Source organism: Apteryx rowi, unplaced genomic scaffold, assembly GCF_003343035.1.
Source record: "Apteryx rowi isolate R43461 unplaced genomic scaffold, aptRow1 scaffold_23, whole genome shotgun sequence".
Taxonomy (NCBI): domain Eukaryota; kingdom Metazoa; phylum Chordata; class Aves; order Apterygiformes; family Apterygidae; genus Apteryx; species Apteryx rowi.
This window is the reverse complement of record NW_020448641.1, coordinates 3,352,929-3,377,376: the sequence shown is the minus strand read 5'-3', so window position 1 is coordinate 3,377,376 and position 24,448 is coordinate 3,352,929. Positions and strand designations below refer to the sequence as shown.

Below are 24,448 nucleotides of genomic sequence, written 5' to 3'. Positions count from 1 at the left end.
ACAAAAGTTCTACAGAGCCGTAAAAATTAGTACTCCGTGATTTGTTATCCAAGGCAGAGGCCTGAACGAAACCAGGTGACAAGTGACAGGAGCGGTTTTTTCCTGTCTTTAAACAGACAGGGGGTGCCGGAGGGGTCTAGGAGATATTTGGCAGCCTGTGTTGCTCATGTCTATTGTGAATTCATCTCAGTGATATCTGAGCATCTATCATCTAATAATCAATTTAACAAGTACTGATGAATTTGGATAGTGATAAAACACATCCACTTTAATACATAGCCTGAAGAATAAGAGCTAACTGGTGAAGCTAAAGAAATACATTCACTTGATTTTTTYCCCCCGTTAATTATCGCTATTTTCATTAGTTACTGGGCTGCCACTCTTCCTAAAAGCAGGTCGTAGGTGTTGGCTCTCTGCTTTGGCTTTGGCCTGTGCCTCCTCCTCCTGCTTGCAGGCTTCACAGTCCCGTGTCTCCCTCTGCAACTCTTTCTGTAGCTGCTCTTCAGTGAGGGGACCCCAAATAGGGAGATGAAGAGTTTACTAACGGGGTGAAATGCCAGGTAAATTTTCTCAGTTCTTTAAACCAGCTGCCTGTGGTTTTGACAATTCAATAATTTCACAGCCCCAGGGAAAGCATTTTCTTCCTTCTCTGTCTCTTCCATGGTTTGTAACAACGTTTGCGTCATATTTTCTGCACTGTATTTACTTCCACCCACGGGTTTAAGGCCTTTGCATGGCTTTCAGAGTTCTCCCTTTCCCTTAGATTTTTGCAAGGCACTGAAGAAGAATGTCCCTTGAAATACTTTATTTTGGATGCATCTCATGTCCTCCAGTACTTTATATGACATTTATTTCTTAAGTGCTACACAGATGGAAACCTCCTGCAAGAGTCCAAAGGCATGCAAAAAATGCTTCTGATTAGCTTCAAATTCATGCACTAATATTTTGAACAGTAACTTGTTTTGCCTTTTTATGCTGCAGTATTCAGATTACTCCCTCCTCCCAAACTTTGACAAAGAAATGGATCTTTAAGGTTTGACCAGCTGATCCTATGCTTTTGGGGAGTTTTCAAGCTTCACTGCCTATTGTGAGAAAATATGCACTTACACAAAGAAAATCTGGTGAACTGAAAACCTCAGGCTTTATCTTGAGAACGTCTGAGAGAGTATGCTGCTATCTGGGAAACCACTCTGTTTAGTCTCCTGGGACATTTTTAAAACCCCCTTTTCCCCCCAAGAAAACATGCCTTTTTTTCCCCCCACCAACAGAACGCTGCCTAACAAATCAGAGCATTTTAGCCATCGTTTTATTTGGCGTTTCTGCTGCCTGAGCTGTATCTAGCTAACCAAAACCCGGCACAAACACACTGCTCAGCGAGCGATGACTGTTTTTTAAACCCGAATGCATTGTGCTGACCGTTCTTTAATCATTATTTATTTATTTTACCTCCGTGGAGCTTGAGTTTCTCTCTGCAGCACTCCCCCTCTGCAGGCCTGTGACTGTCCTTCGAGTGCCAGTGCCCCATTGCTTTTGTTTCACTGCTGGGGGAAAAAACGGAGAGAACGTATTATTTTCAGTGTCCTGGAGGAGACGAGCTATAAAATGTGGGGTTTAAGTGGGGCGCGAGCAGGGGGGAAAGCGCTACTGTAAATGATCTGATTGGCATGGGATCTGAGGGATCACATTTCTCCCCTTCCCGGCAGAGTCACTTGAAACGCTGCTGGGATCCTGTTGCCGAGCTCTGGTTTTGGAGTCTCRCAGCACGTCCAGGTCGGACCCGACGCCTGAATATCTCTGCTATTGATTTCCCTGACTTTAGGTCTGCGTGTGAGGGAGTCGGGGCAGATGGGGAACGCGAGCTTCAACAAATTCACTCTTCTGTAGCCTGCAGAGCCTGAGAGCGCACATGAACATGTAGATGGGGCAGATGCTATGAGACTGATTTCATTTAGACCAAGTCCCCTTCAAAGCCAAAGAACCAAACGAATTTTAAATCATATTCACAAACACTGTGATATCGTAACATTTCTATTTCAATAATAGCTATTACATCATTACACTGATCTCTGACTAGATTTTGTTTTCTGTGAGTGTTAGTTTTGTTGCTGGTTTTTACAAAGAATTAATTCCCATATAACATGGAGTCTGGGATACTGCAACAATGCATCACTACATTCACTGCCAGGAGTTCTGCCAGAAATTACGTTACTTCCTATTTTGTAATAAGCATCTGAAATTAATTTAGAAAAATTCTCTATGTGCACTGAAATCTCCTGACATTACCGGCTGTTGCTTTACAGCAACAAGTCACGCCACTGGTAAGACTTTCTTTAGGCAGTTTGCCACAGAAGTTGATAATTTTTTACTAACTAGAATTTCAGCTTACACATAGCATTATATTAATAAAGGAACATCAACCACCTGCACTTTAGAAAGTGCTTTTTAAAGTGTATCCGCCACAGCAGGCTTTATGCATCGCTGTGGCTGCAGGTAAGCAGCAGAAGGGAAAGAGGGGGAAAGAGATCACCGTCCCTCTCGCAGCAAGGGGTCTCCTTCAGCATCCCACCACGGGACAACAGTCACAAACTGCTAATAGGATGTTTGACGAACCTCCTGCTTTAATGTTCACGGTTCAATGACTCTGAATGTCCTCAGAATGACCCTACTCCAGCCCATTTCTAACCAGTTTTCCTCCTTTTGGAAATAGCGCTGACGGGCTCAGACTTCCTCGTGGGACTCGGGCTCCTCCATGGGGGGGTTTTACTGCAGCAGACTTTGCTGCTGCGACTTTGAGAGACACCAATACCATGCTGTATATCCATAGCTGGCATAAGAAAAGAGGTTTGCTCTTGTCACTGAGCAACAGAAAGTCCCAAGTGACACAGCAAATAGCTGGACACATTAGCCGCAGTGAAAAGAAGGGGAAAAAAGGAATCCAGAAAGTAGGGGGAGCAGAGGGCCCGCAACAAAAGTTTTGGCAAGGAAGTAACGCGTGGCTGAAGTCAGTGAAAATCCCGCGAACCCGACCTGGCACCGGATCATGGCAACTGCTGGCACAAAACACGCGCAAGAAGCCCTTGGCCTTGGGGCCTGCTCCTTACCTTCTTCTGCTAAATAACGAAAAGAAAGTGCAGATCTTTCGGGGAAGGACAAAATCCACCTGTGCCCACAAACAGTTGACTGGGGTAACTACTGAGTGATTTTTATGGAAGGACTATTTTCAGTGTGTCAGTTCTCTGGTGAATTACGTGTGAATACCTTCATGATGAGGAGCAGCTCCATACCCTGGCTCACTTCTTAAAATAACTAAATAGGGGATAACTTACAGAAGAGCATAAAGAATTTGTTGGGTGTTTAAGAAAACACCTCAGAAAATCCAGAGGTTTGACAAACAAAGTGCACGTCATTAAAGCGCCAGCATTAAGTTATCAGTGTTTTCCTCCAACGCTTTACAGTAGGAAAGCCACACTTATCTCGGAAGGATTCGTGCAGCAACAACAGGCGAACACTAACTTGCAAACGTCAACCAGCGTGTGCAAGGAAACCCAGAAGGCTGGCTGGAGATGAATCGAAACCAGAAAGGCGTGTTTTGCCAGATGGTCTTTCATGAATTTCATTCAAATGTATTTTAAGCACAAGAGAAAGACTGAATACTACAGGGTCAAACAAGAACATGTTGTCAAAGTCCACACAGTAAATTATATATAGTATGTAAGTTATTGTTATCAAAGTAACTGCCTGTGACTAGCAATCCACAGACAGACTTCACACAGAGCTCTTTGGAATAGAGCAGTTCACTCTTGCTTATTTAGCTTTAAAAAGTGGCTGTTTCTACAGCAGTAGAGATAGGAAGAAGTGAGGAGGGAAGAAGAAGAACAGGAAATATTTCTCCTTTGCTAAATCATTCAAAGTGGAATTTTGCATTGTAGTTTGTACCATATCCAGTGAAATGACATACTCCACACTTGTATTACTACAGGAATCCTATTGTTGGAAAATACTCAAGCCTGGCAAGTCGTTCAAGTTAGTTTGCTGAAACGGGTTAAATGACAGTGAGGACAAAAGTTCTAGTAATTTTCCTGATATTAAATATATTTTCGGAAGCTTCACATTTATTAATTCACGTCAGTAGAACAAATAAAAATAGCTTACGGAAAGAGCTTGAATCTCCGTGTCTGAAAGGAAGAYACTTCAGGGAGCGCAATGGCTTAGATGAGAAGTGTGTGTCAGACAGAGTACTCACACGTATTCTCCTTGCTGACAAAACACGTTGTGCTGTAACTCTTGTTCCACAAGAAAATACAAAGCACAGTATTTCCCTGCTGCGCAAGCATGAAAGAAATGGCATTTCAAGTACTTTCCATCTCTGTGGGGAATACGAGGAACTTATTTCTACCCGCGCTGAAACCCTGAGGACTTGTTTAACCTTCGCAGACCTCCTCTTCCCACTGCGGCCCACCTTGGCAGCCGCTGCGCTTCCCACTGGGAGCTCGGGCTCGCACCAGCGCGCAGGTGGGAGATGCGACGACAGGGAAGAGGGGAGCGGGCATGGGAGCGTTGTCCTATTGCATCTCCACCCTTTCTGTTTTTTTTTCCCCCGAATACTGTTTGCTGAACCAAATGATATGCTCCTTGGCAAGGCAGCTGGACATCCGGCTACAGACCAGGGTTTTCCTAATTACAGAGCGCAGCTGGAACCGATTCTCCTGGTCTCAAGTGTCTCAATGTTTGCCTTGGGCCAACTGGCAGCACGCTCAGATAATGATTCGGAAAAGATGTACTCAGAAATCAGCTTGCTAAAACACAGATAAACGGCAAAGGTGCGGACGCCGGTGCAAAATAGCGCACCGCAAGTCTCTGGCACGCACAGGACAGCCCAGCTTGCAGCCAGCCAGGGTTTCTTGCAAAATTTGAGGGAAACTCGTGAAAACTGTCCTCTCGTAACACTATTTCGCCAGCAGTTTGGGTCTTTGCTGGAAGCACAGCATGCAGATTGGCGAGCTGGGGGAGGACGAGCTGGGGTCTTTGATGGCAGCCAGGGGCAGAGCTGGAACGGTGGTAGAGCACCGGCTCTCCGCCTCATCCCCACGTTTGGTCTCGAAAGCTACGTTTCACTCACTGCTCATATGCTGAGCAATTTCAAATGCGTGGCATCATGTCTGATCTCTTGCTCTGTGCTCAGATTCCCACTGACAGCGCCCGGACCGGGCCTGCCGTGCCATCTGACTCCGCAAGCATCTCCTCACGCAAACTCCTCCGGAGGCTCCGACAACCTCTCGTGCTTCCCTTGAAACATGGTTCAGTAGAAAAGCACTGCAGGACACATGAACCAACAAGAAAGGGAAAACTCCTCCACATCACCAAACAAGGATCTTTTTTGTAGCTCCCCAGCCCCTTCCCCTGTCCCTAAACTGCTGACCAGACGGTACATCTCACACAACACTTTCTTTGTGAAATACCTGGAAATACWTATATACCCGGTTGCCTCCCCGGTTTGGGGCCRCAGGGCGTCCCGGCGCCGTGCCAGCAGCGCGGGCGCTGCCGTTACCTGGACGCGCTCACCAAACTTCCCCCTCAGAACTTGGAAGCTAAATGACACCAATGGCTCGCTTGGAGGGTCRTACACAAGAGCTAGGACCCAGCCAATAAAAATTTGAAATCGTTTAAAAACCCCTGTTTTGGGYCTTTTTCTCCTTTTATGCATTATTCCTACTGTAAGTTATCTGCAGATAAACTGTATCATTCAAAAAGATTGAAGAAATTCATTTATACATTATGCTGTTTAAAGCACTGGATTTGTTTAAATTTTCTTGTGACTWACTTGATTCCAACACCTGAGGAACCCTTGAGGAAAAAAGTGTTGTCATTAAAGATTCACTGCTCTCCCTCCSAGGAGAGGCTGGAGAGCTTGTAATTCTCTTTTTCAAATCTGAAATGAGTCATCCGGAAACCCACCCGGACATTACAGATACGTCTAAGATGAAAGCCAAGTCAGAATAAAGACCAGAACCAAATTCACTTCTGCTGGTCTTCATCATATGTCATAAAGAAACAGTAACAACAACAAACAAAAATGGTAGAGAGTATTTTTTGTCCACTTTAAACTAAAAATAAATAACCAAGCTAAAGTCYGCATGCAAAGCACTAAAATAAAGGTTTTGCTGGAACTAGAGATAGACGAAGGCTGGAAGTCCCACCTTGTATCTAAGTCCCTGCTGGTATTACACTGATTGATATGGAACCTGCTGCCGAATTTTGTGCCTTCAGCGATGTTCTCTGGAGCCTTAGCACTCGTAGCGTGTTTGGAGTGAGCTAGGGAGCTCCCAGCTAGGGACCACGCTGTACCTCTTACAGTACCTTTGCTGCTCCTCTTAATGTAAGAACCAGGCCCCTACTTACGATGGGGGTCAAAATGCAATATGGGTTTAAGGGGGCAGAAAGCAGCTGCCAGAGCTTTTCTCGAAATCTTTCTTGTAGTCGAAGCAACAAAACGYGTGCAGTAAGAACGAGTGCCTTGCCGCAAAGGAAAGTGCTTGAACACAGTTGCACAAAGATAATGGTGTTTCAAGGTAGCTTCACCGGGGAGATTTTCAAATCAGAGCAAGCAAAGCAGCCTGAAATCACTTCTGCCTGAGCGGGATTCATTATGTAAACAAAACAGAAAAATATTTTCTTAAGGTGTCGGGATGGATTTTCCTCCATTACAAGGAGCATCATGAGATTTGTTAACTGAATTATCTTTCCCTGCTTGCACACCTTGAAGCTGTAGCTGGCTGCCTGCAGAGATGATTACAGGATCTGCCACGGAACGGACAAATGAGTGCTGGTCCGCTATCAGAAAGCCAGGAGTCGTAAATCTCTCGTTATATGTGCCATTAGGAGCAAGGTGCTCATCAGGGGGCTAGCAAGAGCACACGAATTGCATCTTGAAACCTATGCGTAAGAAAAAAAAAAAAAAGGTCTTTTCCTTGTGCATTGCTATTATTCTTTACCTTCACTTAATAAAATCAGAAGTGTCCTCCCTGGGGAATCGCCCCCAGCACACCATCGCACACGCACACAAAGCTATCTGGATAGATTCTTCATTTTCTCACTTTTTTCCCTGTCTCCTCCTCCCCCCAGTTTTGTTTTCTTTTTTAATTTTCGGAGGCATGGGGAGGAACACATTCATGGGTTTCTCTGGGCAGCTCAAGCTTATGCTAACAAATCTCAGGTCCTGGAAACAGCGACTAACTCGCAAAACCTGCCGGAGCCCAGCTATACGGCTATAATTCAGGCCAAGGTTTCAAATGGGAGCACCCAGGGAGATTTAAAAGGGCCTGGATTCGATTTCTTTAGCCTAAATAACATGGTCCGTCACTGGAACTCCCTGATGTGGCACTTCTGAGATGGGGGCTGTCGGGGAGCGGGCGGGCAAAGGCAGCCCGGTGGTGACCCAACGGAGGTTAAAGGGTGACAGAGGCTCTGCAAACCCACCGCTGACACTGCACGGGCGGCGCGGGAGGGAAGGAGGACAAGAACGGGGCGGCTCTGCGGCCGTGCCCTCCACCGTAAGAAACGTGGACGCTGACTTCTAGGTTAGACCATCGTGAATAAAGTGTTTAAATAGGAACACTGGATGTGTCCAGAAGTCTGTACGGAAAAGAGCGTAGAGAAGTGGTAAAGATGAGTAGTGGAGGAGAGTCCAAATCACATCAAAATTTAAGCTTTTCAGGTTTCACTTATCTTTGTAATTTTAATGTATTCTGAATGCTTCTCCTGGGTCATATCTTTGCACTAAGATTCATTAGAATCCATTGGAATATTATTTGGCTTAAAGACCATTGAGCACCTAATGTGCTCTCAAAATAAAGGCATAACTAGCAGAAACTTTCCATTCAGAAAGAGCTACCGGAATGGATCCTCAACCCCTCTCAATCCCTTTCAYAACATTTTAGTGAGGCCATGCTTTTGAAATCACATCCTTTTTTGAARATACAGCAACATTTGGGATAGCCATAAAATTCTTAAGCGCCTGTAAACATGACAAATATTATGCATAAGCAAAAACTCAAGCCAAACAGAGTATATTTATAAAGAGTTATTTTAGCATTATTATGTATGTTCATGTAAAGGCCATAACATTCACAGAAATTGATTGCACAAATGGATTTTGTACAAAAAGATTCCACCAATGTTACTTAGACTGGTAGCATTTACAAAATGTTCACGTTTGCATAAAGCTGCTTATGCATGATGCAAACTAGAATCTTTGGCCTCAACAATTCAGTATTTGTTACATTTCAACTCCCTTTGCACGAGCCTAACTTTAAGACAAGAAACTGTAAAGAAGACAAGAGAAAACCTGTGCACTGTCTGTTACGAGTGCATTTCCTGACTTAATATATAYCCTACTGCAGGGATTTTTCACCATGCTCTTCCTTAACAAAACTATTTACTTTATTGGGKTTTTTTTTTAATACTCTTAATCGTGGCTTCAGGAAATGACAGATGCTGTGGGTGCAGATGCTTTTGTCAGGACGTCGAAGTAGTGATTCCAACATACATCTATATTAGTCCAATTGGTTTCCAAAACAAAGAAACAAAATGTTCACATGAGCCAAATTTGACACTGAATAATCTGTACAACTGGAATAAATTCGGTGGAGAACCAGTCATGGCAGACTGAATATAGGCTTTTCATGGGACTTTTGTATAATGGAAGTATTCATTTTTGCAAAACAGTTGGGATATTTCATACTGGAAAGCTTTTCACATTAAATTGTTATGATTACAGACATCAGAAACTGTTTGATAATATGGGATGAAGTTGGCTGGAACCAAAAGAGAAATTCAGTGCTCCCTGGACAAAACACAATGGCTAAGATTTAAAGGTAGTAGGAAGCCTAAAAAGTTAAGCTTCCAAATCTCTAGGTAAATCACAAAATAAATAGTCTGATTTGTCATAATTTAAGAAAACCGCACAGCTCCCACTAATTTCAATTGCGACAGACTAGACTCAGCTCTAAATCTAACCACCCTTCAGGCASCTGAATTTATGCAATCCCTCAACCACACAAAACTTTTCAGATGGCGAGATAATATCTACATTTGCCATTTGAAGGGAAGGTGAAAAACAGCTCTCTGCATTTACAATCTGTTTTGTTTTGCCATGCAGCTGTGAGTTGTTTGACCTTGGAATCAGCTCTTTGCAATTCCATTGCAACAGGTTGAGAAACACAGAAGATTTTAGAGATTAAAACAAAAACATAGTAATCTGAAAATAAAACAGGGCATAATGGATTTTGTTTCTATCACTAGGCTCAATAAGAGGTAACTGGTAATTGTTTGGGTTTTTTTTAAATCACCTACCCAGGCTTTCAATTCAGAAGTGGAGGGTGTAGAAAAGTTTGATCATCAGTGCTCCAAATGTCAAGGCCCTCAGATCCTTAAGTTGGGGCAAAGTAGCCCCGTGGGATTTATTTTGAGTAAAGTTTAGCAAGGAGTGAAATTTGGAGTTTTGGGGMTCTTGTTTGGTGGACGTTACCTGCGCGAGAAGGAGCACTGCGGGAAGGTGTTCGGGACCCAGCGGCCCCTCCGCCCGCGCGCCCATCCTCGGCACGCAGCCACCACTGCTTCTGCACCCAGCAATAGCCCTGCTGCCTAGCAATGAGCCCAAACGCCCGACTGTATATTCTGTTCCTTCTGCAAAACTAAAAGCTCGGATCCCAAATTACTGCATTCGACAACATCAGAACTGCAGCTGATGGATAAGAAAACACATTTTCCCTTACTGGCTGTAACGCTTCCCTGCTCTGCAGTGTCTTTTGGTACACCCTCCTGTGCACGAAGCGCATTATGATGCAAGACCAATCTGGAAAATTTGTTTAAATGTGAATAATAATATTCATATTCGTAGCCCCCTAGGAGCTACTTCTGTGAATAAAGGCATTCACATGAATATGTATTTTAATGATGAGGCCACTAAGACTGACTTTAAGGTCACATTCTCTCGGGGTGTAAGTATGCTGCACTAGCATAACACAACTATGCTCAAAGGAAGGTGGTCCCTGTTTTGAAACAATCACAAAAAAAGCCAAATTTCCCTTTTGCACCATGCATTATCTACTTTTTTTTTTTTTTTTGGTACGACTTTCTACTTACTTCAGTTCTTAGCCTGATTTTCTAAAGGAACTAGATTTATATGCCATGGCTTGATCCTTCTGTCTGTCCCACTGTGGACTTTTGAGCTTACAGGCTGTTTCAGGCAGCGTGACTGAAGGGTAGATAACTCGTCTCCTACCAGCATACCGAAAATCGATGGTTGGGCAGAAGCGAGAGGTGCCCGCAGGGAGGAGCTCGCCGGGTCCCTTGCCCTGACCGCTGGGCTGGCCGGCGGACACACGCTTGCCAGCCGGGCGGCATACGCGCAGGGCCCAGCCGGCAACCCATCTCTTATTAGCCTCTAGTTTCTTTACTTCGTCTTTGTCTTTTCATTCCCTAAAATAATACGGAAACCTTATGCTAAGATTATAAATTTAGAGGATTTTCAAAAGAGTAAAAGTCATGTTGGGAAGCCTGATCTAATCATGCCATAGCTGACCTTACTACTGCTGTACCTCAGATTTAACTACGTACAACATCTGTCCCGTTCAAAGTCACRGAGCAAATCATTACTAAAGTAGTCACCTTTATAGATTTGCCTACTATGGTAGCCACCGCAGTGGAAAACCAACTTTTATCGCAGAGAATACCTGGAATAATGCAGTGTGAAGTAATAACCAAACAACTTAGATTGGTATAACGAAATGCTGCAGTAGGTCTCCATCAAAGACTTTGCTGAATATGCTTTCAAAAAACCTCTTAGATGGTAGCAGATATTCTCTCTAATGTTAACTACCATTAAATTCTCTAACTAGAAGCTGCCGAATGACTTGCAGGACGTTACGGCGCATTTAGGAGCTTACCAAGGAGACGTCAGAGCTCACAGCCCCGCGCCGCAAACACACGCTGCTCCGCGTAACRGTTAGGTGGGACAGTTTTCACCACCAGACGGGTGGAAGATCAGCGCCTTTGGCAAAACCGCCTGCCGGTGAAGTGGTCGCTGCGGTGGCCGACTGTAGCAGCCCGGAGCTCAACTCCAGAACACAAGCACAGGGAGATGAGTCCTGGGCCCTCACGTAGCAGAGGGAGAGCTGATGGAAATGCTCTTTTGTATGAAGCCTCTCTGAAGTATTTAAAAAGATTTTTTTAAAAAAGGAGAGAGAGAAAGAGAGAAAAGAGAAATCCTTTCTGCCTACAGTTTTTTTAATTGATCTGTTTGAAGCCAAGAGCAATGAATTTTGCACAGTGGGAGAGATTCATCCCCGCGCGGGGAGCCAGTGCAAGCCTATAAGCTTTGGCAAAGGATAAATCCGGGTGGAATTTTCTGTCAGGAAAGTTTGGATCATTTGGATTAGAAATAAAAACTCCAAAGGCTGCGTTGTTACGGTCCTCACGCAAACGGTCTTCTGGGGTCTCCGCTGTGGGCCTGCTCCCAGCGAAACTCTCTCCCTCATGACGCAACACGACTCTTCCCCCTCATCCCCTCYACCCCTAGTGCCGCCGCCAAATGAAAAATTCCTTGGAAACAGCCTGCGTTTTATGGAATATCATTGCAGTTATTAACTCAGCYGCTTGCAATGGCCTTGCATATCCACTGTGTCTCTCACCACCAGAGACGGAATAAACCCACGTCAATCAACRCCAGTCTAATTAACTGCCTTTGTTTAATATGTATATTTGCAAAACACAATCGGTAGCTCCACCTGGTTTCTGAATCCTCAGGAAAGTACATCTCCCATCATTTTTATTCCCAGCTAAACTTAATAGTAGTAATAATAATAATAATAGTAGTAGTAATAATAACAGCGATGTTGAATGCAGGTGAACACCGCACGAGCTAACATTGCGGGGGGGGCTGGGAATGCACAGGCAGGGAAGAGGCTGGCTCCGGGAGCGCTCCCGCCCGCGCGCCGGACCCGAGAGTAACAAACAGCCACGTATACACAAATATCGATTCCATACAGCGCTGCATTRTTTAAGTACGTTGAGACTAAAAGGCCAATTTTTACAACCGAAGTATTTACTGTAAATTAAAATCCTCCCAATTAAAGCCAACTTTAGAGGATTAACGCAAGATTCATGTGCTACTTTAATCACTCAGAAACCTAAGTTCGAGTAATGGTAAGAGAGAAAAAGCAAAATCCTGGACCTATTGGGTTGCGCGCTGCACAGTGGATGTCCATATATAACACCAACATGTGATGCAGGATCGCGATTAACAGAATATATTAAGCAGACATGCCTGGAATAGCAGACGCGATGGGGTGAATAGCACGCAGAACCCCAGCCACAGCGGCATTCATTTGGGTTTAAGTGTTTTGGCCTCCTTAAACAGACCAAAACATAGGATTTAGGATGTTGCTTTTCTTTTTTAAAAAGAAAAAGAGATAAATAAACTCATAAATAAATAAAAACACTATTGGGATGATTAATGGGATAAGAGTGATCTATCATGTGAACAAGCAAAAAAATTCCAGCAAATCGCTTGTGTGATTTTAAATAAAAGGGCAAAAATGTTGCTCATACCCTAGGCAGAAAATACATTATTTTGGAAGATCAGTCTAGTTTATGCCATATTGATTTAGTACCGTCTTATTACTCTAAATATATTACTGCATTATTTGCTGTAATATTACGATTAACACCTTGGTCAGGATTTTAACGCTGATAGGTATATAAACGCAGATTTAGCTGCTTCATTTGACATCTAAGGAGAATTTATTAATATATAGTTGGGGATGGTGGGATTTTTTATTTTTTAATCCTGAAACTGAGCACAAAATGTCTCTGTATCTTGGGGGATAAGTCAATGTTTCTGGGTACGGTAACTACAGTGAAAACACTAGGATTTTGTCAGGTTTTTCAAGGCCCTCCCATGAGAGAGTGCTGAAAATCTAGGTCCCTGTTGCCTTTAAAAAGTAATAGGTACATCGGCCTGGTGGCACTGCCTTCCCTGAAACCAGCTGAGGGAAGGTTGCAGCGTCTCCAGGATTCAGTCCTCCAAAGCCCTGGCACTTCCAGCAAAGCTTTTGGTCTGTCATTACTCCTCGGCAGAGCTGGATTTAGATCTGGAATAAACTAGGCCTAAGTTATTAGGGCTGTGTGACGGCATCGGCACAGATACTTGACATTTAAAATAAAAGAGTGCATTTCTTGCCTTTGCTGCTGAGAGGACCTGAAAAAACGTCCCAAAGACCCCAAACTTGGCTCCACCTGGCTAGGTCTAAATTAACGGAGAAAGAAGCGGGGCAGAAAGCCTGTGCGATAGGAGGCAACGTGACAATAAAACAGGTTTCCTCGAACGAACAGCCTTCGCCTACAGCAAGTTACGATAACAGCCGCTGCTTTGTGCGAAGAAATAAACAGCTTTATACTACTGACCTCTATCACACAGAGCCATGAAATCAGAGCGCAATTGTAGTTACATGGCGCTTTTTAGATATTCATTTCTCCTCCCGGCGCTCAAGAGGGCTGACTGAAGGGGAGCTTATACTAGATTAGGCTCCCGACACCTTCGCGCGGTGCAGACTTCAAAATACATTTTTTCCCCTCTCGGAAGGCGAAAGTGTTGAGTCATTTCTTTTAAAGATCTGAGGAAAGTTATTGCTCATAGAAAGCAAGAGCGACGGTTCACAGCAGGGCTTCCCACCTCCTCCTCCTCCTCTGCTCTTCCCCCTCGTCCCCGTCCCGGGCCAGCCGGGCACCACCAGCGTGTCCGATCCATCCGCGTGGATTAACGAGGCCTCCTCGGAGGGACCCGTGTGCCAGGAACGATCATTACGGTGCAAAAGGCAAGAGCCTGGCAGCAAGGCATCGTCATCTGTGAAGCTGGTCCCTCTCATGGAGAAACAACCCGCGTATCACAGTAGAGGGTAATTTGGCAGTTACCGTTTCAGCGCTCGGAGACATAAAATAGAGTCTCGTCAATGGGTAAGATTAGAAGTAATTAGCTCCTATATGGTGAAGTCATCGGTTAGGTACCAGGCTCCATCTGGGGACGCTTTGCGATGATGCCTCAGGGACGAGTAAGATGGGACCTTTGACTTAGGTGATTTGGAAGGACCGAGACCTAATTAAATCTGAAAAGGTGCAGCAACTGCAGTAAAGGGATTTTTAAAACATATTCCCCTTCTCTAAAAAAACTACGTATACGACACTCTGGAACAGTGAGAGAATTAGTCAAGACAGGGAACAAATGGCTGCCACGTGGTTGCCAAGTACAAGGTGATACAGAACTGAAGGCATTTTATAGTTTTTTTTAAGGATAGGGCATTATTTTAGTTAGAACCAAGAAAACCCTCCATAAATTCAAGATAGATAGTATTTTTTTTTAATCTCCATTTCTCCAAATGTAGATATTATAATAAATACTGATTACCTCACAACTAAATAAATGATAATTCTCTTACAGAAATAATTTACTTTTCTTTAAAATCATTCATTATAAAAAACAGACTTGCAGCTTTCCAAATGAGATATACAGAGCTATTGCATTTTTTTGCCACTGAGTTCCGTAAAGTACTTACTTTTTTTTTTTTTTTTACGGTAAAGTACTTTGTACTGACCAAAAATATGAAGAAGTTAGCTTCCCAGCAATGACTGTCTTATTTACATGATCCGCCTTCTCCCAAGAAAAAATATCACCATATGATATTAATGTTTTTCTACCATAACTAAATACTCTGCACTTTATCAATGAACAGCTGGATTATTAAAGCCTGGAGGCTAAACGGAAAAATATTTTAAAGCACAAGGCAGAGTGGAGCCACAAAGGCATACAGATCTCAAAGAGAAAACTGTACCAAGGTGACGTGTGTAAATTTACACACTTCATCATACTGCTTAGAATAAATTAATCAAAACAGGATCAAACTTGCATTTAGGTAGGTCAATGATGAAAGGAATTAGTATCTGGGTAAGACCTTCGCAATTTTTTTCTACCCCCATAAAAAGGTCTCAGAAACAATTTGATCCACACAAGTATGGTGGTGGCACTATTTCTGTATTTTATTTATTTTCACAAAAGAAACATCTCCAGCCATTCCTGAGTCAATTTAGTGTTTTAATCTACCATAAAACTTCTGTGAAATAATACAGCATTTGTGATTGCTTGTAGAACTGTGAACACAATAATCCTTATTTCAACCAGACTTGGTGAAAGTATATCCAGCCAAGCCTCCAGCTATAAATAAATTATCCACATACAACACATCCACCATCAGCTGTACAGCAGCTGAAAACATGTTACTAGTATGATAACCAGCCTGACTTAGATCATTCATTTACCAAAAAAATCCCCCCAAAATGCAAAGCAGCACCAGCACTAAAGAAGTCACCATAGCATATCGCTTGGAAGGTATATAGCTCTCATCATTCAAGTGCAGTCATGCTGCTCATTTGGTGAAAATGAACCAGTCATCACAAATATTTGGAAAGGGATTATTGCTTTTCTTTATACACATACGAAGTGACCTGTCTGGTCTGCTCCACGTGTCCTTTCTGTGGATACCCATCTGCGCGTAACGCAGTTACATCAGCAGCTATATTAAAGAAGCATAGCGGGGTCTTTCTTTACAGGAGCAGAACTGAGAGCCATTTACTCCGTTTTCAGTAGAAGAAGGTAAATGAGCTTGATGGCTAGTCCATCACCATTAGAAATAACGACAACAATCTAAATGCTTGAGTACTTCAAGCCTTCAGGTGACCTTTCAGGAGGAATTTAGTTTGAAAACACATTATGAGTGAAAAGCTATGGATTTTGGAATTCATCTTATATTTTGCTAAAGCCTTTGCTAAATGTCTCTTAGAGATTGCTAGAGATGTAAACCAAACATCTGTGGGGAGTGAAGCAAAGAGAAAATGAATTAAGGAGAAGGCAGGCTGACGTCTGACAGGTGATTGGGGTCAAGCAGCAAATATAACTATTTGTCTTTGATTATGTGTGCTGGAAATAAAGACAACTCGCAGCCTTCAGAAAGAGAGCTTTCTCCCCYGAGACAGTCAATTAGAGACATTGAGAAGGACAAGACGAGAACACAGGAAAAAAAACAAAGAAAAACAGAAAAGACACCCCAGCCCGATCTAGCAGTCCCGGTGCTACTGCTGAGGGACACGATCCCATGGTGGCACCACGGTTGGGTGGGGAAAAGCATTTCACAGGCTGACTCACAGGACAACGGCTCCTTATCCAGGCGGTAGGAAAGGGCAGGCGGCTGTGCTCGGAAAGACGGGCAGCTGGGGGACTACGTATTTGTACCCGTGACGCTAGTGAAGACAGCACCGCGAATCATCTAAGCAACTTACAGCGGTCAACCAAACCGTATCTCCGGCACCGCTCAGGATGCCACGGGCATGGGAAAGAGCAGAAAGACGAGAGCTCCACGGTGGCATTTCTGAAATGCTCCCGGCACCACACGCACGTCCACGCAGGCGGAGAACCAAAGTCAGCATATGCTCACAAAAAGGCGATGGGGAGGGGAATGGGCTTTACTGGGAACTGGGAAAACTCTGGGGACTAAGGAGGCCTGCAAAGACACTGGCTCCATCTAAACCAGAATAGAACTGGACAGCTAATGTTTTTAAAGTTGAGAGTTTTCTTTCTTTTTTTTGAGAGAGAATTTTCTTCTTTTTTTTTCCCCTCTCCTCTTTTTTTTTTTTTTCCAACTAAAAGCTGAAGGAAAGTTGATGGGTATAAAAGCCTCTACATCCTTGGACGGAGTGAGAGGAAGAGTCTCAGGTCAAAAAAAATTGCAAAGAACAGTCCACACAAGCAAGACTGCACTTATACAGGGAGCACAAAAATAGCAACCAAAGCAATACTAAATGTGCAAGTTCTAATAAGCATATCTAGAAGTGCTGAGTAGTCCAGAATGCCTGCTTATTTTTAAAAAGGGATATTGGTATCATAGGTATCTCAGAAATGTGATGGGATTAAGATAAATCACAGTGGACACTATTTTAAAAAAAAAGTATGAATTACATAGAAATGACAGAAGACCAGGCTGACAAAGATGCAGAGACAAGTGCCAAGAAAAATATACAGTAAACCAGGTAAATAAGCAAACTGCATGAAGCTGTGCCTCAAAACCTCCTTAGACTAAATTTCCATGCTAAAATAGCAAAATTGCAAAAGTGTAGTAAGAACAAAACTATCATCCCAGAACGGTGTTGGAATGGCCCAGAAAGGGGACCATTACTGCAAAGTACTAAGAGACTAAATAAGCCAGGACTTGTCAGCTCACAAAAGAAAGACAAAAAGGGAGTGATGTGATAGAGCTCTATAAAAAACCACAAACAGCTTTCTGAAGATGAGTAGGAAGAGGTAGGAGTAGCGGGAGGGGGCGGCACTGAAATTACTGGGTTGATGATTTAACACACACATTAGAAAATATTTTCTCTGCACAACACGTAATTAAACTGTGAACCTAAATGCCACAAACCACTGCAGAGCACAAAAATGTTCAAAAAGCAATTAGACAAGTTTATGGCGGGTAAGTCCAGCCTCGGCGTTAATCACGATTGCCCAGGTGCTCCTTGGAGCTCGGAAGACCGTGGGTCACTGGCTGAGGAAGCCGGGAAGGTGTGCCAGGAAACCACTCCGCACACCTTCCCTGGGTTTGTTTGGGGGGTTTTTTTTGGCCAGAATCAGTCAGGATAATGATGTAACTGGATCCTTGCTCTGACTCAGAATTGCCGTTATGTTCCCATCATGGTGCCTATATAAAAGACATTGTGGGCATCCTTTAGAAATATTCGCGGGGCCGAGGGGACTGAATTTGAGTTACGTGTTCTAACACAGGAGAAGAGCAGACATTAAGAGGTAATGCCAAAGGTTTTTAACAGGCCAGGTCTCTTCTTTGACATTATTCAAAGCCATAATGGCTTCAAACTCCCACACACAGCCAAACAGTATATTGCAAATATTCATGAATGTGAGCAAATGCAGTGTTTTACTGCAATAGGATTCATCTACGATGCCAAGCCGATTACCCCACCTTTCACACAGAGGCAACCGGTAAGAAAATTCTACCCTTTCCAAGGAGTAAATTGTTCAAATAACTTCACAGTTCTCATAATTTTACTCTCTATAACTCATAATTTTACTCTCCGTAACTCATAATTTTACTCCTTATAAACTGCAAAGGACACTATGAAGGCAATTCATAATTTCTGTTCTCTTTGACACATGCTTACTGTAATGCAAGGGTTCAATAAACTGACAAAACAGAAAGTAGCTTAGAGGTTCCACTTAAACTTAGTTGCGCCAAAGCAAGATACACAGAGCTACAGAAGAATTCTCTGCTATAGAATAAAAGCTTAGCTGTTTATCGAAAAACCGAGGAGCACGTTCAAGGATTTTGCCCACCCCTTATTATGGTAAGATATCCTAGAGAATGAGATTATAAGTTTCATTATCTGCATTGATGTTAGGGAGCAATGACAGATTTATTGTAAAGATTTGTCAACAATAGCAGTGAGGTTATTGTGCCCCAATACACAGAAAATGTTAATCTACTTTTAACCACCTATTACAGTTTGCAGGCTAAACATTTCCTTACCCAACCCTTTGGCTGGAGGAAACATGTATTTACCTTATAAAGCTGTAATTCCGCATCAACATTCAGCTAATTGGAGGTTTACTGTCATTAATTTAGATAATATACATTCCTCTTACCAAAATAGCTTCTAGCAGCTTCTTTAATTTAACCTTTCTTTTAGCCTTCTTTTTCTGCTGTCACACAACTAGCAATTCAGTGCTCACAAATGACCTTCTGCGCCCCAGTCATGCCGTAACAATCAATGGTAGAAAATTCGTAAAACAGATTAAATTGTGCAGTGGTCTCTGATGATGAACTAGTGGAATTTGTTCCCTCTAGCTGCTCAGAGTTAATCCTCGATTTTTAGCCGAATGCACTGCACTGGCAAGAGTAAACTAGAGACACATCGTATTTTTGTTACGTGCAAAGGTGTTGTGGAAATAGAGCTCCAGCTTCTGCTGCGGGAAAGCTGACTTGTTAAGATTTTTGCAGTTTATCTCTGTTATCTCACTACTTAAAGCAATATATCAGGAGGAACTGCCCATGACAAAGTGTTTTTGAATAAAATTTGATTTTATATATATATATATACACACATATAAAAAGAGAGACACACTACATCATTACACTAAAATGTACTTTCCTGACCTGGTGTCACACAAGGTCAGTACAAAAGACAGTTGAGAATCATTTTCCCGCAGGGTGTTCAGGGTGGCAAATACCATTTGACTGCTACAACAGCCTAAAACATCCTGAAGTTAAAAGCTAGTTCTACCATTGCAAGTCACGTAACATGTTTTGTTCAACATAAAATTATTATTCACCTTTTTTTTTTTAACAGAGAATTGCAAGGGAAATTCATTTTGCACTTTTTTCATTTCCTTCATACGCGCAATTTGGCTAATGAACCAAGAAACCAATTAGTGAAACAGCTCAAATTATAGCAGGTTGAGGTAATCTTTAGCTAGGGCACAGTTAAAACTAGAGTACTGTAAAAAGAACAGTTTTTATCTTCAGAGACAGCACCATGAAGTTAATGAGCCCTCCTAATACAAAGCATCAGTGACGGCACTACTTGCCCAAAGACAGAGACTGCACCTCTACCTCCGCGGCACCTACTGGTGAGCAGCAGAACCTGGGTGAAATCTCCGTGCAAATACAGCCTTTTCCTTCTGCTTGGCATTTTGTGGATCTCGGCATATTTGGGCTTATTTGCAGCCTGCGGCTGTGCGTGGCAGAGGGTATTGGGGAAGGTGAGGCTGTGCCTGACACCTGGATGTCTACGTTGAGCTGTGGTTTTTGAAGAAGCTTCATTTTCACATAGCAGTTGTCCTGGGGCACATACAGTCTCCTCTAACCCTTGTGCCTCGGTCTTGCGTTTGAGGTGTTTTGTGCCTTTTTTCCTGATTTGCAGCCCTCCTGCCAAGGTGCAGCTGGTCAGCCCGGTCCGCGCCGCAGCTTATTACCCAGCTGTGCCTCATGCACGGCGAAGGAGGGGCTGTGATGGAGATCACGCTCCCCTCCTCCAGCGCTGAGCCAGGGATGTCCCCCGAGGTGCCCCGGTCCCTTGATCCAGTGCAAAAAGTCTCACACTTGGGAGACAGAAAAACTCGAGAGGGTTGAGGGGTCACAGCAGATGGCAGCCTGAGGGGAGGGTGCCCAAAGCGCTCAGGGGCCGAGGGAAGGGTATGTCTCAACTCCCGTCTTCTTCCCAGACACCGGGGTCCACAGCCCAAACCCATTTCCTACTGTTAGCTGTCTCAGCTAGTTTCTCTGGTTATAAGTAAACAGCTTATTGAAGGGCTTCAAGAAACAAGAAGTGGAATCCGGACCTGAGATTCAAGCGTGGATTTCCCCAGTTGCCACGACAAACCAATGGCCAGGGCAGAGGACGGGCCACATAAAACATTACAGGTTTCGTGGGATAAAAGAAAGCATGTGAAGGAGTCAGGGAGGCTAAAAGGGACTCTTTCTTCCAGGGACTGCTCGTGCATTTTGCATTACAACAAAATACTTCAGTAAAGTACATTAAAACAATAAGAATCAAGAATGGCAGCCCAGCTATTCCCTTTTGCTGCTGTAAAACAAACACAGGCGGCACTGAGCTTTATAACACAGGATGTATCACTGTTTGCTAAACCACATTTCTTCCATGGGGTTTCCTTTCTGCAGCCGCCTATTTCCAAACATTGCGTTATCACCCTTGCTAAACTGTTTAACGAAGATACATGCTCTGCGCCACAGAGGCCTGTTCAAGACGTGCACCGACCCCTTCCCAGGCTTCGAGGGGTTTCATTTCGCCAGGGGAGTGCTTCCAGGGATGACTGTCTGTCGCTACCTTTTTTCTTTGCGAATCAGCCTTCTTTGAATTTTCCCAATTGGAAAAGAGGAGAAGCTAGAGAAGGAAAAAGCTTAAACTGGAAATGGAGCCTGCCTGACATAGGCACATTTAATGAGTCGCGGTACGAGACACAGTTCATAAGTTGTATATAGACAGACTCTCAAATCACTACAAACACGAAGTAGAAGAAATAATTTGAGCTACTCAAACATTATTGAGCTGCAATCAGCTAATCACTGAGGAAGAAGACCAAGAGTCACGAATAGCTTAATGTAAACATCTTCTCAACACGCAGCAACAGTCAAAAAGCAAAACAAGTATTAGAATGCATAAGGACCAGAATGCATTACTGAAAATACAGTAACACTGAGCATAACCTAGTGGCATGCTAAAATGCTGTGTCTGCTACAGATTCTCTTCTGTAAAATGTTAAGAGTATCTAAATTGCTTACGTATATCTGGTATTTTTAGCCTTTATGTGCTAGATGATCTAGTAGCAAGAATTTGGGAATGGACAATTAACATGGGAAGATTTGCTTTTTAAACCGATTGCACCAATAACCCGAAATTTGCTGAATAATTTAATGTATTTAAATGTATGCTGAATGTATTTAATTGAAGTCAACCAAGTGTTCATCTGCGGCATGAGTTCTGTTCCACGCTAGGTGTTAGAAGTCAGCCTCTTCTTTTTTCCCTTAGAATAGTAAAGAAAACAGAGAATGAATTTGACTTTATTTACAGCAATGGCAAAATTATGAGACACGTGAGACTTGGTAGTTGAGTGAGGAGCAGAAGTGGAAGTCTCCTGTGACAGCCTGTAATTGTCAGAACCCCAGCTAAATTTGGCAGACAGATTCAAATAATATTTGGATGTCTGGATAGTACCTATATCAAACCTGGCCTCTGAACCTCTAGAGGGTTGCTTCTCACTGCATTTTGGTCCTTTCATTTTTATTCCAGCAGATATTAACCAGAATAGTGTATGGGTAATTCTCCACTGCATGCTAAAACTATTTCACGTGTAAGTGCAAAAAAAATTCCATCCCCTGGCAACTGAGAGATTCCTGCTTGAAATGGTGATGGAAAAGATGGGGTTCCAGGAATTTCAAAGTCGGGCAAGGATTCAGTGGGTATGAAATTGTTGGCAATTATGCTTGATCACTGGCTGCACATATTTTTGCTGAATGCATTCAAATTTACTGTAGAAATCAGCCTGAACTATTACAGAATTCCAGGAGCCCTGATTAAAATAAACTGTGTTCAAGATACATGTAGTGCACAGAGAGTCTCGAGTCCAGGGAGAGCTCTGCGTGAGCAGGGAGTGTCAGACACCAGAACAACAACAAATTAAAGAAATGTATTGTCTCAGGAAACATTATTACTGATTTCCAGAAACAAGCTAAAATGCTGTTGCTACCTGAGGAGCACAAAGGGGAAGAAAAACAGCCTTAAAAGCAATAAAGCAGAATTCAAATGTGAATAACAGGCAGACTAGCTCGCTGAAAATCTAGACAGCAAATGAGCATGTGTGATTAAGTCACTGCGCAGCAATCTGCCATCATCGTCCATCAGCGCCAGCGGTTGGAAAGGGAGCCCCAGCCCTGGCTAACATGCTGCACGCAAGACGGCGACCCTTGCTCAGGCTCTTGCTTTTCCTTAGCTCAGTATGCTAAGCAAACCGGCCCGCATTTCCCACGGGAGAGACGGATACGGAAGCGACTGCAGACATCTGAGCTGCTGGCCAAAGGCTCTGCTCGCGGCCACGTGAGACCTTGGCTTTCGGCAGCGTGGCGACGTCGCCGTCAGCCCCACCAAGACGAGGCGAGAGCCCAGCGCCGATGCCCCTCGCGAGCCGCCACGCGCACGCAGCCTCCCGCCCCCAAGGAGGGTGTGAAGAGATGATCAAACCTTATTTAATAATCTCACGTTGCCGCTGTGAGTGCGGGGATGAAGGGGACAACCCAAGTGCGGTTGCGCTAGTCACGGCTCCGTGGGACATGGCTGAATTTTGCCCTTAAGGCAAGGTTTCAGCCCTCTGGATGAGGAACACGAGGCCCTTTTCCTTGACGTAAAAGTACTTATTCTTTGAGCACAGAAGATACTTTGTGCTAATTTACTTGTAAGTTTTAGATTAATTTGAATTTGCTGTTCTAAAATGTTTGTAGGTGATATAATTACAGTTCCCTTTTAAAGAGATTTATCTTACTGTTAAATTGCTGTTTTGTATTCTCAAATCTCAGCTACAAGGTCCAACAGCTTCCTCTGGGGTCTTGGGTATTAAAGTACTAAATTTCTATGTCTCTTGGCTTGTACAATCCTTTTTTTTTTTAATTCATCCCTTTACGAGGCATTTCTCCAAGAAGGTGATTTGTTCTCCTTTGGCAAGAGATGCATTTTAGTTAGCTAATTAAATACAGTTGTGTTGTACATCAAATGCCACTAATAATGTAAGACAGTGATGTTATGTCCGCTATGAGAACAAGCTGCATTATACATCGTGTCCACCATACATCACTGCGGTAACAGTTTGAAGTGGCTGTGCTTCCTTCCGCTCTTTGGCAGAGCCTGGCAGGCAGTTTTCGGTGTAACGAGGGAGGCAAGCGTCCTCGATGGGGCCCTCTCAAAGGCTGGGCAAAGCCGTGATTCCTTATGTGCCCGTGGAGCCACATCTCCGACAGCTTCTGTGCTCTAGTTCAAAGACGCTTTTGCCCGTGCTCAGCCCAACGCGCATGTGCTCTTCCAGCTTTCTTTTCCCACTGCTTGTGCGAGGCCGTGTCCTCAGCTTTCGATGCTTTCCCTGGCTCTATGGTATGTTATTGCCTCTTCTTTTTTGCATTCTACATCAATGGGCAAAACATAAACGAAAAACACCTCCACACGTGCCTTGTCTGTGCAGGGCATGGGTAGGGCATGCTTATGTGTACCTCCGAAACTGTTTTTTTTTTTTCCCCCCATTTTGTGGTTAATTAAACTCTTTTATGCTGATTGAATACTAGTGCATCCCACTATTTCAGATTTAAACTAACCTACACCAGCTTATGTTCTTACCTGTGCAATTTTTTTCCTCCTAAAGGATTCCTACATCTTTCAAAATCTACAGTCATGGATGATTAAAATTAAGCATGGAGTGGTTTGTAGAGGGCATATGGATAACTTGCCTTCACTACCCGTTTGAAGAGAGAAGAAGAGGAAATCTTAGCTAAACACAGCAGCTAAACATCAGCTGATAGAGGAAATCTGTAGGATGCATAGAATACTCTAAGCCTAGCCAGTGTTTACTCTAAAGTGGAGAGAGTTAAAGCCCAACGTAATTTATGTGAACAAAATTTAAACTGTGGTTCAAAAAAGTACTCTTTCGTACTCTAACACTGTGTTCATCAAGTTATGTTCTCCACCAGATGCATAATACCTACAGTCTTTGATGCCCTATTCTTATACAACTAATATCCATAAGGCATCAAAAATGGTCGTGAAAAAATGTCAAAAA

At 43.3% G+C, this 24,448-nt stretch overlaps 1 protein-coding gene across 1 annotated transcript in view; it reads right to left on the bottom strand.

Annotated features, from left to right (window-relative positions):
- Window positions 1-24,448, bottom strand: part of CUNH10orf90 (chromosome unknown C10orf90 homolog) — a 63,322-nt gene that overhangs the window by 29,860 nt on the left and 9,014 nt on the right. Inside the window, exon 2 of the mRNA XM_026065617.1 lies at window positions 1,447-1,541. Within this exon, the coding sequence (XP_025921402.1) occupies window positions 1,447-1,541 (95 nt within the window). The remainder of the gene's footprint in view (window positions 1-1,446; window positions 1,542-24,448) is intronic.